General features: G+C 37.8%; 3 protein-coding genes across 12 annotated transcripts in view; 1 reads left to right on the forward strand and 2 right to left on the reverse strand.

Moving 5' to 3' along the window:
* The window catches only part of Dnai7 (dynein axonemal intermediate chain 7), a 63,511-nt gene extending 55,477 nt beyond the window's left edge, over positions 1–8,034 (reverse strand). The window contains exons 1-2 of one of the 5 annotated variants that reach the window (XM_063238405.1): positions 7,911–8,034; positions 4,876–4,893 (exon numbers count right to left, since the gene is read on the reverse strand). In XM_063238405.1, coding sequence (XP_063094475.1) covers positions 4,876–4,893; positions 7,911–7,913 — 21 coding nt within the window. In that variant the 5' untranslated portion in view covers positions 7,914–8,034. The remainder of the gene's footprint in view (positions 1–4,875; positions 4,894–7,910) is intronic. The other 4 variants (XM_013153136.3, XM_063238406.1, XM_023565308.2 and 1 more) reach the window with 4 other exon arrangements.
* A 36-nt stretch (positions 8,035–8,070) lies between these two features.
* Etfrf1 (electron transfer flavoprotein regulatory factor 1) lies at positions 8,071–16,693 on the forward strand. 2 transcript variants are annotated; one of them, XM_063238409.1, is made up of 5 exons: positions 8,087–8,196; positions 10,541–10,821; positions 10,905–11,063; positions 15,637–15,725; positions 15,804–16,693. In XM_063238409.1, the coding sequence occupies exons 4-5, from the start codon at positions 15,675–15,677 to the stop codon at positions 16,023–16,025; spliced, it is 273 nt and encodes a 90-aa protein (XP_063094479.1). In that variant the 5' UTR covers positions 8,087–8,196; positions 10,541–10,821; positions 10,905–11,063; positions 15,637–15,674; the 3' UTR covers positions 16,026–16,693. The 2 variants fall into 2 exon arrangements, with proteins under 2 accessions (XP_003470498.1, XP_063094479.1); XM_003470450.5 differs by lacking the exons at positions 10,541–10,821; positions 10,905–11,063 and having other exon boundaries at positions 8,071–8,196.
* Positions 16,694–16,922: 229 nt separating this feature from the next.
* Kras (KRAS proto-oncogene, GTPase) overlaps positions 16,923–21,791 on the reverse strand; it is a 36,989-nt gene continuing 32,120 nt past the window's right edge. For all 5 annotated transcript variants that reach the window (XM_003470452.5, XM_003470451.5, XM_013153065.3 and 2 more), the window contains one exon: positions 16,923–21,130. In XM_003470452.5, the coding sequence (XP_003470500.1) occupies positions 21,014–21,130 (117 nt within the window). In that variant the 3' untranslated portion in view covers positions 16,923–21,013. The remainder of the gene's footprint in view (positions 21,131–21,791) is intronic.

A 21,791-nucleotide genomic window follows, 5' to 3' on the forward strand; every position in this document is an offset into this window, starting at 1 on the left:
CCCTTATGTGAAGTGGCACAGAATTTCCACATAACTTTACCAACTTGTATACTTTAAGTTGTCACTAAATTACTTGTATTATTTAATAAAATGTAAATGCTATGCAAATAGTTGTTAAACTATGCTGTTTAGGCAACAATGGCAAGAAATAAAGCCTGTCTGCATTTAGTCAGTAAAGAGACAGTTTTTCCTCAAACATCATTTGTTCATGGTGAAAATATTCAAAACCCTTCCTTTGCGCTTTTAACATGTACAGTATGTAATGCTTTTTATAGTTATAATTTTTAAAACATATTTTTTGTACAGGGAATCAAAAATAGATTTTTAATCTGTGGTTGGTTGAATTCATGGATGCAGAATAAATGGATTTAGAAGTTGACTATAGTTGATTTTGCAAGAGACAGTGGTGGACAATTTTATAGAGTAATCGCCTTTGAAATATTCCTTAAATCACTAGTTCCACATCTAAGTCCCTCCTCAGACCAGATAGATAAATAAAGTTTGGTCATGATCAGAATCCTGACAAATGGAAGGTTTTTTTGCACTCCTAAGAGGGGTAGCTGCTACTGAGCCCAGCTGACTGCTGCTATTAGGACCACAAGGAAAAAATTGTCATTAGAATTTTAGTATTTTAGGACTTCCAGGAGAACATGGCAGATAGATAACAGCATCTATGGAGGCTCTCTGAGATAGCCAGGTTAGATTCCAGAAATGGTGTGGTGTAGGAAGTCCTAAGAAGGGAGAGATATACCCTGCCAACCCAGGAATGAACTAAGCTGAGAGAAACCAACTGGAAATGCAATCCCAGTGCTATGATTGGAACAGCTAAAGTCTCAGTGCCAAAGCTGGAACCCGTGTGTCTGGAAACCGCAGCTTGAATTTCCTGCCACCGCTGCTGCATTTGAATCGGCACAGCAGGGATAGAGATATGAAAGCTCTGATAGCAGGAATCAGCAAACTGAATTCAGAGCAGAGGTGATGGGGAGCCCTGCATTGACCTGCAGTGAGAGGAATGGGGACCCTTCCATAGACTAGGAGGTTCCAACAGAGGACATTCTGGGACCAGGCAGACTAGCCAGAACAGGATGCTGCAGTGACTTCAGTCACATATTCCCCTGTCAAGCAGGATTGGTGGGGAGCACTTGACCTGGGTGACGTCAGACTAAGACCCAGAGGCTAGCCCAAACCAGGTCCCCGCACCTGGCGGTACACCCTAATGCAGTGAAGCCTTCAGCAGGTTGACTGACCTGGAGGGGCAGGCCCAGCATAGGCTATCTAGGTCTGTGTCTCCCTAGTACACTGCAGTGGGTGGAAACACCTAGCCGGCATGATTCAAACAAACTGTAACCGACAAAGAAAGAAACTGGGCCTCCTATAAATGCTTGTATGGAAGGAACAAAAAGTATGGGAAGAGGGAGCAACAAAAAAGGGTCCTCAGTCCCCAATCCTGAGAACACTGATCCAGGAAAGGTAAATGCAAAGGAGAATGAGGACAGAAAATATGCAATATCAGGCACGGCACCAATAGACATAAAGCGATATCTCTGGGACCTCATAGATGAGTTCAAAAGTAAAGTATTTAACCAAGTACAGCAAGATATAAGTAGAATAGTTAAAGAAATGCTAAGCACCGCCCAAGAAAAAACAGATGGTGGAATGGAAGAACAGAAAAAAAGGGGAGAATTGTTTGATGGAGAAAATAGAGAAAACATAGAATAGATGAAGCAAGTTCAAAGAGATTACCAGGAAACTAAAAACTCTATCGAAAGCTGGCATAACAGCTTGAAAGAAACTAAGGATAGATTATCTGAACTGGAGGACAGATTTGTAATGTGGGAGCATGAAAGGAAAAAATTCTTAAAAATAACAAGGAAACAAGCAGTAACAATACATAGGCTAGAAGATGATAAGAGGATTTATAACTTAGGAATTAAGAATGTAAAGGAAGAAGCAGGGATACAATCAAATGAACTGAAAAGGCTATTCACAGAAATAATCAAGAACTTCCCTAATATGGGAAAAGGTAAAGATACTCAGATCTATGAGGCATACAGGACCCCAGCCACCTAAAATCCAAACAGAACTACACTCAGGCATATAATAATCAAAATTCCAGAAATCCAATATAAGAACAGAATATTAAAAGCTGTCAGAGACAAGAAACAGATCACTTACAAGGGAACACCCATCAGAATTACAGCAGACTTCTCAGCACAAACCATCAAATCATGAAGAGCGTGGGGCGAAATAATTCAAGCTTTGAAAGATAATAACCTCCAGCCAAGATTGATATATCCTGCACAACTGTCCCTAGAAATTAATGGAGAAACAAGGGGCTTCCAAGATAAAGAGCAACTAGGGGAATTTGCACCAATTCAACTCTACAGAGAATACTGCAGAACATTCCAAAAAAGAAAAATACAAAGAACCCAGAAATAGTGGCGGGGAGGCCACAATGAATGGAGCAGAAAGCGAAATGAAGAAGACAAACTGACAACTAATGACAGAAAAAGAGCTCAACAGAAATGAGGCAGAGAAGGTTAGATGGTAGGAACAGCTATTTTGGAGAAAACAAGACATCATAATAGTTAGTGCTGATTTATTATCATCTTGTTTTGAAGTCCCATCAAGCTTTTGTTCTTCTATCTCCATCAGTCTTAACATGTTGTATCTTATTGGATTTTATTATATGTGATAATATAGACAAAAACTTTTATAGACAAGGAGATTATACAGAAACCATTGTTCATTTTCTGTTAGTTGGTTCTAAATACCCTGTAATACTGTCATTCTCTTGAATGGTTTTACATTGTCTTGATATGTTTGATGCTACAGTATACGAAGTTATACTCAAAGATTTCAAGGAAAGAGACACTATGGTAACTACTTTTATGTCGGGATATCTTGTGGTGTAACACTATTTTGCTTAAATGGTTATGTTCTGACCTGTGCTGTTTTGTTGTTATGTCCTCCTTTATCTCAATCTCGTTTTTTATTATTTATTTTTTATTTTTATCTTTTTAATTAAGGGAAAAAATAAATAAAAAATAGCAGGATATATTATGGTAACCCACTTTGATTTCCTATTCACTTGATTTGAAACCATGTATTGTTCTCACCATCTGGTTTTGACTGATTTTCCTCTATTTTGTTTTGCTTGTTTTCCTTTGTTTTGTTTTGCTTGTATTTGTTTTGTTTGAGCGTATAGGCAACAATTGTGAAGACAATAAGATTCACTATGATGCGCATTCTGGTTTGACTAGTATCTTCTTTTGAAGTCCTGTAATGTCTCCAATGTTTTGGTTTTATTGGTTTTGTTCTTGTTTTGTTCAATTTTATTATAACTGATGATATAGGCAATTCTTTTCAAGATAGCAAGAGGCATTATGGTAACCATTGTTGATCACCTTGTATTCTGTTTTTACATTATGTACTATATCCATCCTTTTGATTTGACTGACTCTATTTTGTTATGTCACATTTGGTTTTATTCTCTTTAAAAAAAAGTAATAAGAACTATGGGAGTAATAAAACCCAAAATGTGTAATTGTCATTGTAAAAACGAGAGGAAAAGAAAGTGCTCTAAAGGATATAACTGCATGTATATTTAAGCGTATAAGATAGATAACCATATTACTAAGTTTTTGTTGGATCATTGAACAGAACTATTTGCAGTCTCACTGTCCACTTTATATACTTTAATTTTGTAACTTGAACAACTATTTCTAAGATGACAATATGTAATCTATTAACTAGTGATTTCCTACTGTTTATTTTTTTTAAAATTCTGTATAACTTGTACCCTTTTTGTTTTTTTTCTTTTTCTCCTTAAATAAAATTTAAAAAAAAAGAATTCTAGTATTTTAGGAACAGATGAAAATCTGATTTTTTGCATGAAAATGGTTTGCATTTTTATATGCTTTTTATGAAGAAGGAAAAAAATTTGCCAATCAGGTCAAGAGATTATAAACTCTAATTTAAAATATAAATCTATGCACTAGGCATTATGGTGCATGACTGTAGTCCCAGCACTCAGGAGGCTGAGGCAGGAGGATCACTGCAAGTTCAAGGCCAGCCTGGGCTATAAAGTGAGTTGAAGGCCAGTCTGAACTGCATAGTGAAACCCTGTCTCAAAAAGATAAAACAAACTAACAAAACATATAAACCTACAAAATGAAGAAGAGACAAGAATATTCTAGATATATAGAACAAGTATATCCTTTATAGAACTCTAAGTTTTACATAGTACAGAAAGCAAACAGGCATGTGCTGGTCCTCTCAAAGTCATGTTAGCTTAGGGTTCACTTTTTAAGTCATAGCAAGTTTTCTAAGCAAACTTTTTGTTTATATGGAATAAAGAAAAAGGATTCCTAACCCAAGATTTTGTATAGCAGAAGTTACAACAACTCTCAAATATAGTTACCAGTAAAATTTAACGGCTTTTTAAAAATCATTTTTCCCCTTTTCCCTTACTTCCTTTAAAAAAAAAGGATAAAATGTTTGTTAGTAGGGAGGGGAAGATGGGTTGAAGGGAGGAAAAGAGATTTGGGAAAACAGAGAAATCGAACTATTTCATGTACAGAAACAAACTCCCTATGATGAATATAATCATTGTGTACATCTAAAATGTACCAATAAATTTTTAAAAAATTAATGGCTATATTTTATTGTTTTTGTATAACTCAAAATATGTCAAATTTGAAATATTTTTGTAGATGTGAAAGATTATCTTATGATTTAAGTAGCACTAATGTCTAAAAAGCAAATTTAGTAAACCACATACTATAAACAAGCTAACTAGAAAATTATTTAAAAATTCCATGAGAACTTTGTTCATATTTACAAGACTATTTTGAGAAAATAACTTCTACATACCTTTTTTGCTTTGGGACCCTAAAAGTTGGAGGGAAAAAAGAATTGATAAATTTTAAAAAGAATTCAGATATTTTAAACAAAAGTACCGTGATTACGTAAGTGTTAAAGTTCGGAGATGCTGGATAAAAGGCATAAAAGAACGCTCTGTACTGTCTTTGCAACTTCTCTGTAAATCCAAAGTAATCCTAAATTTAAAAAGCTGCTTAAAAAAGAATTTGTAACAAAACTACAAGCACAAAGAAAATTTTTAAAAAATCAAACAGAAAAAGTTAAGGTAAAATTTTACTCCCTGAAGCATCTTTGAAAATAGATTCCAGAGTTTTTATCACAATCTATGAAGGATCTATATTTAATGAAAAGTCCTGTCACTAAATTATACCACCCCAAAAAGTACTAGTTTAAAAGGTTCCCAAAGAACCAGCAGCAGTGGTGTGTACCCCTGTAATCCCAGCATGCGGGAGGCTGAGACAGTAAGATCACTGCAAGCTCAAGGTCAATATGGGCTGCGTAGTAAATTCAAAGCTAGCCTAAACAACAGAGTGAGACCCTGTCTCAAGGATAAAACCAACCATGACAAAAAGGAAAAATCCTAAATTATTGACTATTTATTGGTACAGACATCAAACTTGAAAGTGTGGAAATGATTACAAAGACGTAACTTTTCTGTCAAATAAGATTGATGATTTTTATAGACTGAGAACTGTCACTTAAAGCAAGCAACACCATGAAAAAAATTGAACAGTGTTTTTAGCAATGTGTTTTAAAGCAGATCTGCTCTAGAAATCACTTGGAAAGCAGAATATATCAATAAAGATTTATAATTATGATGTACTTTTCACTAGTGCTACTTATAATTTTCTGATTAGGCCCATATGCTGGTCAGAATTCTGGTAAGGCATTTATACCTCATCTGACTATAAGATTACATACTTTATATACGTAAAGAGCTATAGATGGGAAATAATTGGTTCAAACTACAATTTAATCATTATATAATGTAAATGTTAACATTGATACATATTAGCAATTACATCTTAAGAAGTACATATAATTTACTAATTTTTCAGCAGATATTTATTTATGTATTTGGGGATGGAACTCAACCCCACAGTTGTCCAGGCAGGCGCTTACGCTGCTGAGCTAAATCCCCGGTCCCAGCAGATATTTATTAATGATTGACACAGAAGGCCATCTGAGGGGCTGGAGATATTATAGATGAGCAGAGACTGCTCCTACATGTTTTACAAATGCAATCTATTTTATTTTATTATTTCCTGTCTATCAATAGTTAACGTGTCCATCTTGAAATAAATACTAAATAGCAGAGAATAGGTAAATAGTATTGCCCTGGTTATCAAGTAACCATATTTTAAATATGGGCAAGTTGTTACCTCTCAGCAGGGTTTTAATATGGAGCATATTAAAGACAAGCACATCTCCTCCTTTTAGTATATAAGAAAAGCCATTATGCAGTGAAGTAGTTGGCATGGGTATCATCTGGTCAGCTTTCTTAGAAATATATCTATGTTCCTGGATTAAAAGTCAATGAACTCACTTCCCTTCCCAAATTGATTGATGGGATGGGCTGAACCATGTCCCTTCAAATTTCAAATGCTGAAGTCCTACTTCCTGGCATCTCAGCATTTGATGTTGGAAATGGTCATGGCTGATTTAATTAATTAAGATGAGGCCATGCTGGAAAAGAGTGAGTCAGTAAACTAATATGCCTGGTAACCTTATAAAAAGGGGAAACATGGACATAGGTCCCCAGGGAGAAGGCCATGTGAAGAAAGACGTTATGCTGCCAAAAATCATGGAACTACTAGAAAGTAGAAGAGAGGTCGAATAAAACCTTCCCTAGGGACTTTAGAGGACGCGTAGCCCTGCTGACATCTTGAATTTAGACTTTCAGTCTCCAGAACGTGAGATAATACATTTCTACTGCGATACTTAGTTACTTGTCAGCCCTAGAAAACTAACACAATAGACCTGGAGCTCAGATCCTGGGACTTGCAGCTTTGACAAGTATACTCCCTGTGCGGAATGCAAGTTCCGCGAGCCATAGTCAGAGAACATTTCTAGAAGGATCTTGGAAGAAGAAACTTAAATCCACATTCAAAAAGGAGTAAGTAGGTGCTTATTCTCATAATTTGCCAGTAGTTTTAAATTGGTTTAAGTTCCATTTGCATTCTGCCAGGAATACACATCACTGTTCTCACCACTTGTGGAAAACTCTTATTTATATTTTAAAACAAACTAAAAACCAACACTTCCTCCGTCTCTCTTACACCCCCCCCCCAATTTAATCATTTCCAACTTTGGGTTACCCCAGGTTAGATCCTTCAATTGTGACCCTTACAAAAGTGCATTGCAGTTAATTTATCTCCCGCAGCAAGATTGTCATATTTATCTTTGTATCTTTGGCTTCCAGCCCCAGCACCAAACACCAAGAATTCATTCCAAACTTTCCCTTAATCCATTAAATAATTGAGTAAGTAATTACATTTTCTACTTCCTCTGGTTTTAATCATAAAGCTTTCTTGACGGAAATCACATTTAAGAAAATGGGGAAGAGATTATCTCAAGTTACAAGTTTCTCTCAGTGAATACGTGACAGTCCAGGGCAGAAAAGGAAATGCAGGCTGAATACTTGAATCACAAAACAATTCCTATTCCTACAAAAGACCACACAAATAACTTTTTAAAGCAGAAAATGTTATATCTACTTTTAATTAACTGCCAAGGAGATATAAAACGTTTTCTCCAAGTTGCAATAAGAGAGCAGTTTAGTGGGATCATCTATTACAATCAGAAGTTACTAGCTTGAGACCAAGGTTAAGGTCCAGGTTTAGGCTATCACGTTACCATTCTGGCTACGTCCCATTTGCAGAAACTGAGCTTTTTAGTAAACCAGGTTTAGTAAAAACTAAACAGATCCCTTCTACAATATGAAGGACTCCTATTAATCCTTCAACTCTGGGGAAGCAGAATTAATTTACACCTCTTCACCAGTCTCTTTGATCTTCCCCGCTCACCATGAGGAGGCAAAAGCTTGACCTTTATACTCAGCAAAGTCGCAGCTCTGATGTATGGGACAAACGCTCCCAGGTTGTCAGGACGACAGGCCCCGCCCACCTACGCCTCGGAGTCCGCGCGCAGGCCCGCCCACACCGTTCGCGCAGTCGCACTGGAGCTTTTCCTGCCGGCGCCCCGCCCCTCCCAGCTCCGCGGTCGGCGGGAGAGGTGGAGGCTCGTCGGGCTGCGGCGCGCGGGGACGGGCTTGAGAGTTGTTTTTCGGATCCCCGGGTCTGAGGCGGTGAAGTATGCTCTGGGAGAGGACTGCTGGGTGTCGGAAGGGGTTTGTGAGCGTCTTCTCTCCCCCGTTGACAGTCTCCCTGCCTGCCAGTGGTGGGTGAGGGCGCGTCTTGCCGGGAGGGCGCTGGAGAAGGGATGGGAGCAGGAAGGCTGCGAGGTCGGGCGACTGTCCCGGCGGCTGAGACCGCAGGGCTCGGGGATCGAGAGAGACAGATTGGCCCCGCGAGGCTCGGGTACTTTGAACACGCAGTAGACAGGCTTCTCTCTGCTCACGATTCGGTACACACACTTACCGTGCAGAATCCACCACTAAGCGCGGCCCTCAACAAAACTGGAAATGTTTTGGAGTACGTCCCGGTCAAAGCATTCCTTACACGTGAAAACTGCTGAGGCCCAGCAAAGCTCACTAAACTATTTGGCCAAGGTCACAGATTCATTGCACAACCTTCACAAGTTCAGTCTCCTGCCCACGTAAAGAAACACGGGCACCTAAGAGTCACCAGAGGGCTAGAACAAATGAAGGCTGCCCTGTTTCCAAAGCCCAGCTGAATTCTCGTAGGTCTTTAGGACCTGTCTACACCCTAGCACGAAGTACATAAAAGTTCCTGCCACTGTTTATCATCTTTGAATTCTCACTCTGTAATGCTCTATCCCTTGCAACGTCATTTACAAGATTTACTCAGTAAGAAGCAATGCTGACTGGGCTGGTCGTTATGGGTAAACATAAAGACAAATCTTGGTTATGTAATAGTTGACATCTCACCTCCCTCTAAATCTTGGTCGTTAGTTTCATAACTGACTGCCGTACTGTTAATTTCATATAGAATTCTAACAGCTTACCATGGTTATTTTATGTGGAAGTAAGCTTTGGTTTAGAATTAAGGTGTCAATGAAGCTACTGTTTCATGATACAAAACTTCAGTCAACTGCTACCTAGGGTCCCTGGCTATTAGGAAACCTAATTACTTTAAATTACCCAAATTAACCGTAGTGATGAGTCCCCAGGGAAAGGACTGGCCTCTCATATTATCACTGTCTCTCTTGGCAGGAGGACTTATACTGGTGCGTTAAATTCTAAAATGTTGAATTACATTCCACCAGTCACTCTGCTAGAAGAGATTATACCAGTAAGCTTTGTTGTTCTCTAGTACTTGTTGGGGCCTCATAAATTCTAAGGCCTGTTTGCTAATATCGGTTTACCTTTGGATGAACATAATACTTGTCCCTTCTACCAATCTATATCCATCTCTTTTCACCTGGCTAGTATAGTGTGTCTTCTAGGCCTACACCAAGCTCTATTGCCAGCCTTTTATTGGAAACTTTCTTGCCTCCTCTGTCTCTTGATTATTTACCTACCGGTGCTGACAAGTTTGGTATAACCACGTGTGAAGCTTTCTAAACCAGTTTGGGGAAATAGTGCTTCATTTGTTTGAGCCAAGTCTATTGGGGCAGTTTTCCTTTAGCTTGTATTGTCACCCGAAGTTCATGCAAAGGATGAATTAACTTGGCACTGCAGCTTCTAGTAAAATGACAATTCTGTGTTAACCCAGAACTGCAGCTGGTTAAGTCTTATCTCTTCAACTTGAGTCACTGGAGAAAGATTCATGGGGATTGCGTCTCCTCACCTATCACACATTTTCAAGTTCTCAGAATAATGGGGGACGTCTAGACCTTAACCTGGCTTCTGTAACTTCTGTGACTTCATGCAGGCTAAGCAGCAGTCCAGGTCCCTGCTGGACTTAAATTATTTCCTAAAATCTAAGTAGTCCTATTTCTCACCGTGACTAAAATAAATCAAAATGTCTAATGGTTAGCCATGCCATAATAAACTGTTTTAATTCACATGAATCAACCTCAGAAGTACACAAGTTTACTGTGGCCACACTAACTATATTTTTACTAGGTAAATTTTTTATTTTTCATAACAAAAATTGTATAAAGGCCATCAGTGTGCCAAGTATGGTCCATGCCTATAATCTCTCCCCTTGGGAAGCTGTGATAGGAGAATTGTGGGTTCAGGCCAGCCTGGGATACAGAGTGAGACCCTGTCTGTCACAAACAAACAAAACCCTTAAAACTTAAAGGTACACTTCAGCCAGATCCCCCGAAAAGCTTCAAAAATTATATACTTGGACGTAGATGAAGCTGTGCTTTTTGACAGGCAGTAAGCAACAGTATTATTACTATGTAAATTTAGTTTTTCAATATTTAAAAACCACATGGTTGTTAGCAGTCATTCTATAAAAATAAACACACTGCCATGACTCTACCACAAAACCTATTTTGAATGAAATACTGTTGTTACTAATATCTTGGGTTAAACATACCCATCTAATTTACTGCCTTCCAGAATTCCACTAAATCTTCCTAACGGGATAAAAATAAAATGGAAAAAATGGGAGAGGTGATGACAGCAATAAAATTCTAGAAGCTGGAAAACAGATGAATGAATGTGACTCAGCAACCAGGAAAGCCCAGTTTACGCTGAATTCTCAAGGGCACTAGACCAGGGTTCCCTGGAATTGGAGACAGGAAAAGAAGACTAAGGGAAAGCTATTTGAGAAACATTTCAAGTAACTGTACTGCCCACTCCTACGGAAGCCCGGAGAAGTCATTCTCAAGCATAGTGAGGTATGTGAAAACAAACAAGAATAGGTGTACGTAATGCTGAGTGCAAAGTCTCCATTATTTCTTTACTTTTTGATGTTTAATAGGCAAACCCTCAGACTGGTAGACTGCTCTGAGAAACTGACCAGCCCAAGAACAACAATCCAAAATATTGACATCAGAGGTTCCCCAGTAAAAGGCCCATTCAGAACAACTGAAGTCTGGTGGCAAACCTATGCCTGGCATGTGTGTTATTCTCCTAAGATGTAAGATGTTTTGTATGTTTTCTTTTTCCTAAACGAAACCCTTGGGTGGGCATTCTGTCTCTTGAAGGTCTGCCATCACTGACCTGAGTGAAGCTGAAACTGAGCCTAAACCATGAATCCTAAGTACCTGATGTGTGAAGATTCGAGTCGTCAGCTTTCACACGTATGAGCAGACCTTGCATTATGAAAGCTGGTAGATGTGAGCAAATTGCAGAAATAGCTCGTGTGTCCGCCAGACAGTGTCACAGTTGTGCGGCTGTGTGCTTAGTAGTGTGACAGCGCGGTAGCACACAGAGCCCAGGAGGACGGGAGGCCAGAGCAAGAGCAGTGGGATGTGGTGGGGACTGCTAGGAAGCACAAAGCCGGAAACATGGAGACGAAAGTGAAAATTATGGAGATAAACTGAGGTGAAGAGGTGATCGAGCCTCTTGTTCTTGTAACTTGAAACATTCAACCATGGGCACAGCTGTAAAGAGCAGGGACAAGATAAGGGAACATGTGAATCTGCTGTGCCACTGACTGACCCCGTCAGACTGTGAAGGAATCTGACTCACCAACAGTTTAGAAAGAGACCTGTGCGCAAGTCGGGAACTTACACGTATACAGATCCTTAGAGAAGTGGATGGGAAAGGAAACTTTGGAAGAAAGCTCAGAAGTGAGAGAGAAAAACCAGCTGGAAAAAAAAGCCACATGTCCTAAAATACTATATTTTAAGAAAGTTAAGATATTGGTGAACTTGGTGGGGGGTGTGTGGCTGCACTGTGTGAATTAGTTCATAAATTACTAACGAATAGGGGAATTTTGTAAGTATTAATGTATTAGTGATTTTGGTTCCTATGTTGATTTTCATTTTCTTAGCAAATCAGTATGTTTCTTACCTCTAGCAAGAAAAGATCTTCACTTTGTTGGTATCCTGGCAGCAGGTGCCTAGGAATGTTCTTGAAAATTGTACATTAAGTGCTTACTGTTAGGGTTTCTTTCCAGAGGGGCAAACCCCACGTTTTGTACAGCTGCTGATAGAGGCTGGTTGAGCACCTCCCCATCAATGGTGGCTCTGTGGTTTGGGTAGGTCTCTTCTGTGCCTATCGGTGTCTCCCAGCACTACTTCTGAATACTGGCACTTCTGTTATTTTTTTAAAGTTTTATTGAGGTGCACTTGATAATGCAATAAAATATCCACTTATTAAAAATGTAATTTGATAAATCTGTATACACCTAGGAAAGCATCACTGCAGTCAAAAGAATCCATTACTCCCAAAGGCTGCCTCCAATCTTTGATTTACTTGCTTGGTCTCCCCCCTACCCCTTCAGCACTGAGTATTTTTAACATCTTTGTTGTCTTCAGCAATGCTGAGAGTAGTCTGAGGGATCTACATTAACTGCTATCATCACTGTTATTTTTAATGTTTTCACAAGATGATAGACTTTCCAGGAATACATATATTGTGCAGTTGTAAAACAATCAGGTCACATAAAAACAAAAGGATACCGAGAGAAATTACAGTAATACAGCTCGTAAATTAAGAAGAAAAGGGAAACTGAGTGTAACACTTGGCAGAGTATAAGAAAATCTCCTGGGGCTGGGGATTTAGCTCAGCGGCATAAGCGCCTGCCTTGCAAGCAGGCAGTCGTGAGTTCAATACCTGGTACCGATAAAAAGGAAAAAGACCAAAAAAAAAAAAGAAGAAAATCTCCTAAAAAATTGAGTAAAATGACCCAAAACACGGGGCTGGGGCATGTCTAGAATTTTTCAAAGAATCAAATACAGTAATAGTTGTTTTCCAGGAAGGATGGGAAAAAAATGGGGGAAAGGGGCAGGAAACTACGAACAAAATAGTTAAAATTTCCAATTAAAAATAAATTTTAGATTGACAGTTTAGCACAGTGAATGAAAATACACATTAACATATTGTAAAATCTCAAAATCTTTATAGAGAACATTACATAAGTTTCTTGGGAGAGGAAAAACTATCACATGGAAGGATCACTCCCTGGGACTGCTTTAAACATTTTTTTTTTAAAGACAGGGTCTCCCTACGTAGTTAAACGTTTTTTTCTTTTGAGACAGGATGTCACTAATGTAGTTCAGGCTGACCTTGAACTCATGATGTGGACTAGGCTGGGCTGACCTCGAACTCTAACTCACAGGGATCTGCCTGCCTCAGCCTCCCAAGTGCTGGGATTACAGGAGTATGCCAGAACCACACCTGGTTGAACAGTGTGGTGGAATTTATACGTACCAACTATCAACCCAATACAAGGTGGGCAGTAAGGCATTTTTAGATAGTCCAAGTCGCATTTACCTTCCGTGTACCATGAGCTACAGAAGATGTTCTCTACCAAAAACAACAACAACAACAAAAAAAACACTTTGGAATATGAAAAATACAACATAGGAGAATGGCTGATATCCCAGCGTAGCTCTTTGTGCTCCTTGATGTGGTCACCAGCCCAAGCATCGAGCAGTAACATTCATACTGGTGGCTGTTGTCACTGAGATCACTACTGCCATTGGACATCCTTCACCTGGGGACATACCCTGGCAGGCCTGGTCCAGGCCTTATGAATACCTGCCTTGACCTGTGGTGACGAGCTGAACGCCTGCTTTCTTCTGTGCTTCCCTGACAGGACTCACTAAGGACACTCATTTTATGATTTTTGTATCATCCATTTCTGAAAGCTGATGCTGGGGTTGGTGTGTTTTTTACTTTATTTCACTTATTTTTTGATGCAGGGTCTTAGTATGTGGCCCAGGTTATCCTCCAAACTTGTTGCCATCCTCCGGCCTCAGTCTCCCAAATGTTCAGTTTATAGTTGTGTGTCACCATGCCCAGCCTTTGGCGAGCTTAAAGTAGCAATTACAGGATTTTCTTCCTTGTTTAACTGTTGGCTAGAAATCACGTGAGTTCTGTACTTGATTCCACATGCTTCAGCTGTGGAGACCTGAAGACTCACTCGTGATGTTGTCAACTAACTTAAGGAATCCATAAATCCTGGGGAAGAAATCAAATGAGGACTACTTGGTTTTCATTTAGAAAGACTACTTTCCTACATGCAGAAATACTACGCCTTTCCTTAAACTCATGCTTGCTGTTCAGATGGTCAAAACCAAATATGTGTGTTCTTGGGTGAGGAAACTGGAGCAGGAGTAATTAGGAAATCGGTAGTGGTTATCTTGGTAGAGGTGGCAAGGAAATTGAGTTGCAGAGGGGCATAAAAGGGCTTCCAAGACTGTCAGTTTCATAGCTTGAATGATGGGAACTCAGATGTACTTTGAAAATTTGCATGTACACACTTTAATACTGTTGAGATTATAGGAAAACACAGGTACCTGCCTCTCAAATCATGAACGATGAAAATTGTGCCAAAATGTCTAAAGGAGGGGGCGAGTAGTCATGAGAATCTACATTATATTTTAGGACTAAACCAGAATAAAAATAATGAGATTTATTCAGCACAGTGATCTTTTTTTAATTGGATGATGCTGTGATTTTTATCTGCATTTTATGATAGTTAACTCTAACCCTTAAAACTGATCTAAAAAGGCTAGTTTGTTCCCTGTATAACCTTCCAAATAATTTCATCCAAAAGTTGAAGATGGGGCCGAGCGAGAGATGAAGGCTTGGCTGAAGGCTTAGCAAGGGGCCTGGAAGCCTAAAGGAGTGAAGGTTTGTCGGGGTGCACAGCAGCAGCCTAACACGAGTGATGGCATCTCTGGGGATGTGCGCAGTGGCACAGGTTGCTGGGGTGGGAACGGAGAGCGGATCCCGGAGGAGGAAGCGGGACAGTGTAGGTTGTGTACGCCAGAGGAGGTGGGGAGGAGGGAACGGTGTGCATGGGAGGTGGCAGTGCATTCTGACTCAGTGGCGGTGCCCACAGCAGGGCCGAGTGGTGACAGGGGCAAGAGTTTTGTTCCAGTTTCACGGGTTTTCTAGGTTTAGGCTGTAATGATGCCTTTGAAGAATCTAACAAATCACACATGCAGAACCGTGACTGACATCCCAGGTGTTCCTCAGAGACACCCTAGCAGGCTGTCCATTTCACCGTTGGTCTGACTGCCCATCTGCTGTGGATTGCCAACCTGCTTGAGTGAGCCCTGTTTCTTCTAGTCTTTCTCTATGAAATACTCCTGTAGATTTGATCAGGAGTTTTAAATAAACCCAGCCTTGTCTTTAGAGCAGGGTAAAGACATTTCTCCTTTTGACAAGGAAACAACAACTCAGTAAGGTTAAGAAAACTGTACAAGTTGTGCAGCTGGGATTCCAATCTAGTTCTAGCTCATTCCATTGGCACGAATGGAGGCACACAATAATCTATGTCACATACTGGTTCCTTTAGAGGGCTTATCACAGTTCATATTTATCTTGTGTGCTGTTTCTCTTAAAAGAAGTTAGTCCTGTAAGAACAGGTTGTCTTAACGCAGTATACTTATAACTTATCTCAATGTCCAAAACATGAAAGTACTCAGTTAATATTTATCAACTGTAAAAGACCAGTTACCATTTTCCCAACATGTCAAAATGATTCTTTATTACAATGGCATACTTACATACCTTTTTTTCCTTTTCTGTAGATGTGTTACCTACAAAAGTGGATTAATTTTCATGCTAAATGAACATGGCCAATTCTTTAAGAGGAGAAGTACTGAACCTCTATAAAAATGTAAGTAATTATGTTGCCAGTTTCATAAATATTGTCTGATATGGACTGTTCTGAGATACATAATCTTTCTTTTTGAAGCTGCTGTATCTTGGACGGGACTATCCAAAAGGAGCAGACTATTTTAAAAGGCGTTTGAAGAATGTTTTCCTTAGAAACAAAGATGTGAAGGACCCAGAGAAGATCAAAGAACTTATTGAACGAGGCGAATTTGTAATGAAAGAGCTAGAAGCTTTGTACTTCCTTAGGAAATACAGAGCTATGAAACAACGGTATTATTCAGATACTGACAAAACTAACTGATCATTATTACTGTAGATTGACTGAAAATCAGTGCCAGCTGTCAGCATATCCAAAATACTGTGAAATCACCTAACTTAAAATGGCCTGGTATGTAAAAAATGAGCTGTTCGGCTGATCGAGAGCAACTTCCGATCTTTGCTGATACTGAGCTTTGCCCACAACTTTGCTCAACTTTTATTACTAAAATAGCTATACTATCAATTGTAATAATATACTTAATTCATTTTACTAATGAAGCCACTTAATCAAAGTAATTTATGTATTTATTGTTCTTAATAGTTGAAGTACTTTTTTGACCCAGTTTGGTACACCTGAAGCATGTATTCAAGGTCTGGTACAAAACAAATAGACCTTAGTCTGGAAAGCATACGAAGATTATGTCAGACCTTAATGTAGCCTGCCAATGACTGGCATTACGTAACTTCAGTTATTTCCATTAATTTGCTGCTGGCTCCTAACAGATAAGCAGTTCTGTTCTAGTTACCATCTTTCATAAAATGTAATAAACTATTACTTTTACTATCATCAAAGCAATCTGTTGTACATCTCCTTCTAAAAGGGTTAACATGGCAATGGACAGAATCCTAACATGATTTTAAGTTTAAATAAACAAACCTTTATATAATATTCTTAGTACATTTTAAAAATAAAGTATATTTCTAACTTTAGAGCTACTTTTGAAGATTCACTGGTATATTTACTTTGGTGTCTGTGGATTATAAAGTGTTCCATGTCAGTTGTGGGGCAATTGTTTTAAATTTCCATCAGGAAATACACATTATCGGGGCAAGGGTGCAGCTCAGTGGCGAAGCACTTTAACTAATAAATTTAAGGGCTTAGGTTTAACCTTTTAACACCTTAAGGGGAAAAAAAGCTTAAATAAGAAAACAAATACTGTCATAGTCACCATAACTATTTTTTATTACATTACGATAGGAGTGGTACAGTTCATGACAAAAATATTACAAATTTCGTATCACTTCACAGCACATACTCCTATAAACATTTAAAAGTTAATTTTAATTAAAAGAGTGGTCATTTTTAAATTTAATGTTTGACATGACCAACATTCCTAGGTCAGCGCAACCAAATGATGGAAAACAACTGGATCACACTGCATATGTCCCACAAAAAAAGCACAATGTACAAAATGTGCATGTTTCAGTTTACACTATACAAAAATAGTTAAAATACATTCCAGGTAAACATGTTACATTAAGAAATAGTACTAGTAAGAAATTGGCACTCAAAGGAAAAATGCAAAAGTATTTTCAACATGAAAACACAAGACAGTGGAACTGGAAACTTTCTGATAAAACATTACATGACCCATTTAGCTCTACTGGGGGACATGGACCCTCTGAAGTTGACGTATTCTGCAAATAAACTTTGTTTTTCCTAAATTCATCTAAAATGCCTATCGTCCCAAATAGGCACTTCAGACTATTAAACTAAAACACAAATCTTAATCTAGTTATGACTATTCTTCCGGAACTAAAGTTTATCTTCAGAAATTTTCATCTGGACAGGATTTTACAACTACGAGTTGTATGCTGTTCAGTTTCTCAATGCAGAATTCATGCTACCCAATATTAACAGAGAAATTTCTAAATATAAATTCATTTTTAAAGTAACTGGTGGGTTTTTAGAAGAAATTACTGGTTTTTGACAAATTTTTACTGTCTGTCCCTAAAACATATGTATAGTATTGTTTGGGAAAAATGGTTAAGAAAAGAAAATCACTAGAATACAAATGAGATGAGTTTGTGCAAACTAACAACATGCCTCACAAAGCGTGTGTGTGTGTGTGGACAAAATTGTGCAATGGTGGCAGAAGGATAATCTATAGAAGTTAGGTTCTAAGTTCTTATGCAGTGTGACTCAGTTAATAGAGCCTAGAGTTCCTAATTGAGAATATTCAAATTATGCTATAGATGGCTGCTGTATTCTTCCCACAGACATGTGAATGCCTAACACTATGTAAATTTAGCACTGTTTTCAACTTTAACAACAATTTTCATCTTTAAGGCTGTAGTAATTAGATAACATTTACATTTATTTCTAGGATTCTCTCCCCTTTTAAAAACTCTACAAAACAACCCTTTCGTTAAACCATTCAGAATTCACATAATAAAGGATAATTACTGCTACTTTAAAAAAAACTTGCCCAGCCACATAAAAAATTCCAGAGTCCTACATACCCCGCTATGCACTGAAGTTCCTGAAATGTGCCATTTCTTTCACTGTGTAGAAGCTACAGGAGGTACTGCATCAGTCACAACAACCCTATCTAGACAATGTTCCATAAACCTGTAGTTTAGGAAAGCATTATACAAGGCATACTTCATCTTTACAGAGGTTTCCTTTTCTGGGAATTAGCTCAGTCACCTGTTTATTTGTACCTGAATAAAACTATAATATTTAATTTTTTAAAAAATCTGTTTTAATTACTTATGCAGAGAGAAAACTAGAATATTATACACTTGGAAATTTTCACCCCTTTAAAACAATCAGTTAAATGGTTAGTAGTTCCAACTAAAAAGTTGCATTGGAATCACAGCAAGAACAATTACTGTAGAATGGGAAGAAGCTTTAGAGATAAACTCTCTCTTTGCAAAACTAAATTATATACTGTATCACATTACCCCTGGGTCACATGCCATATGTATTACTAAGATATGACAGAAAACAATACTACTTGAGGACAAGGATTATGTCCCTTTTTTGAGGCTATCAAGTCTCAGTGCCTTGTTAATGGCTGGCATATGACAGGCACTGAACATATATTTACTGCATAAATGAATTTTGCTGAGAAGCCTTATGAATTAAATTTTAAGGTATTATTTATTAGAAGATTGACTGCAGTTAATAAACCAATGGAATGTATCATTGTCAGCAGGACTAGTCCTAGATGTAGACCTTTATTACATTCTTCTACTGCAGCAGGTTGTCAATTCACACTAGGTTTGAAAATACCTACTTAGTCACCAATAGACTAGGTAGTGAAGAGATGATGTGCAAAAGACCAAGATGTAGGTGTGACAGCCACCTGACCATTAGCTGGTAGGCCCAATCCCGCTATGGCACTGCCCGGAGGAGGTGAGACACAGGACAGTTTGGATACACCTTCATGGACAGCCTTCCTGGAGATTCCATAGCAGCAATATATTATGAGGTTATGGGAATTAAAATATTAAAACTGCATTGAGTTATGGGGCATGGGGAGGATAGCAAGTAAGATGATATTAATATGGGAGAGAAGGACCGAAAGTAGTGAGTGAACATTCAAATACAAGCTTCACCTCTTGCACAATTTTGCCCAAGACTGGCAAAGATGATGATATACAGAGGTACAGCAGCTTATGCTGAGCTTGACAAACAGGTATATCTTTATGTAAACTGATTGTAAACTACGTAGCTGTAAAGTTAGATAGGGCCTTTGAGATGATTTAACATGAAGTAGATAGTAAATGACTTGCCCAAAATTAAGTTTTAAAAAACACACACCTAGAATCTGGTAACCTTCCTCCTAGCCCAGTGATATTTTACCTCACCACACCATCTCACTTCAAATATTTTAAATTAAGTAACACTTTATGTGTATTGAAAGAATTGGTTTTTTTTCTTTTTAAAGCTTTAGATGTTCTTAAATATGGATCAGACTTGAAAAGCATTCATGAAATGCTACTGTTAAACAGCCAAATGTAGAATTTGAAATTTTGTCAAGTCACTGCTATTTTAAAATAAAAGTTTTGGTGCCCTCCCACCCCCAAATTACAACTTTTAAGTTCATATTTTAAAGTAATTCTTTAAAAAGCATTTTTTTTAATTTCAAAAAGTGCTATGATTGTTGGTAAAAGACTACCACATAATGAGAATGCATTTTGTCGACCTATCAAAATTTTCTCCTGATGCCCATTTTGACCAACCAGTTCATGACAATGCTGGATGACCATGGGAATGCAGTCCCTGCTGTGAAACTCTCAGTGACACTCAAAGGTACCCAGAGAGGCTGGCTGTGCAACACCTAACTAAACTGTAACTGGCTCAAATCATCTTCACTAACACGACCAGAACCGAAACTATTTTTTTTTTTTCAAAAACTGAGGCTTAAATTTGTGCTAAGCAAGAGCAATCTAACACAGGGAGACTATATTTAATTCTATATAATTTTTATGCACATTAAAATTGTTTCAACTATTACCAAATTTTAGTAGCATGTAAATATAGTCCCAAAATGGTTGGTATAATCCCCATTGCATACTGGATCTGCCTTAGCAGGAAAAGTTAGGAATCTTACAGTAATTTATGTACTATGGAAAGTCAATGGCCTTTTAAAATTTTCCATACCTTATTTTTTTCTATTTTTCCCTTTTTATAGAAAAAATATAGTATTTTTGGAAGAATGACCATGACTAATAGCAGTGGAAAGGAGAGAAAACCTTGGTGAATAGTATAACTTTACATTCATGAAGGATGACAAACTATAGGTCATGATGTCTAGAAGATGAGTCAAAGGAAGCCTATAAATTTGTGATCCTTCAATATTTCAGTAAAACTAATAATAGTCTCAACTGAAATTATAATTACTAATAAGTCCATTTATGTGCCTAGGTAAAACATAAAACAGGGATGATTCAAAAGCATCATAAATCTGTTTCACACCAACATTCACAATTGGTAAGAAAAATAGGAAGTAATCAACTTGCATGCACCAAAAATCCCAAGACAGAAATCTCAGGTATTTAGTTTCTTTTTCACAGGCATTGCTAGTTCAAAAACCAAAATGCAGGGAATACTGGCACTTAAGAGGAAATAAAAGGTTTCCACTGTCATTTTAAAATGAGCATTTAAGATAAAAGCTAACAGTTTGCATGAAATAGGAAAAGAATTAAGTAATGCTAAAACAAAAGCTAATAATTTAGTGTAATGTACAAAAATTACCACTTTTACTTAAGTATGCCTTAAGAAAAAAGTACAAATTGTATTTACATAATTATACACTTTGTCTTCGACTTCTTTTTCTTCTTTTTACCATCTTTGCTCATCTTTTCTTTATGTTTTCGAATTTCTCGAACTAACGTATAGAAGGCATCATCAACACCCTGAAATACACAAAACAGTATAAATGTGAATGTTTATATCTGGTGACTTAAGGTACAGAGATAACAGATTCCATAAACATTAATATTGAAAGGATAAGGAGATTGTATGTTTTTCTTCAGGCAGCTGAATACATCAGACTTCTAGGAGCCTTAAATGGGTCTTCACAGGAATTCTGACATTACTAATGGAATTGTCACAACAGATGATGGTAATCAGTGACACAGAATCTTAAAGGAGCTTAACAATTACTTTTTTCACAGGATAACTTAATCTGCTACTATTTTTTTCTATCTTAGCAAACCTTACTCCTTAAATCTAAATGCATGCATGTATATATCTGTGTATGTGTGTGCACAGTTATGTATGTATACTTACCTTCCCTGAGTTTCTGGACTTTAACTATAAGCCATGCAACTGTAAACAAACTATTTTAAGAATTTCATAAATCACAACAATAGTATCTGGGCTCTCATTCAAAGCAAACAATAATCTGCAACTCCAACAACCTTTTTTAGTTTTCAAAAACGTTGAGAGACTAGTTTTAATCCATACATTATCATTAAGAAAGTGGTTTAAAGTGACCCTGCCAAAAGAGATTACTTTTTTGTTAGTACTTCTGATTTTTGAAGAAATGAGCTAAACCATCTAAACAGTGTTATA

The sequence above is a fragment of the Cavia porcellus genome, unplaced genomic scaffold, assembly GCF_034190915.1.
Source record: "Cavia porcellus strain 051 isolate PalLab524CR breed Dunkin Hartley unplaced genomic scaffold, mCavPor4.1 scaffold_27, whole genome shotgun sequence".
NCBI lineage: Eukaryota > Metazoa > Chordata > Mammalia > Rodentia > Caviidae > Cavia > Cavia porcellus.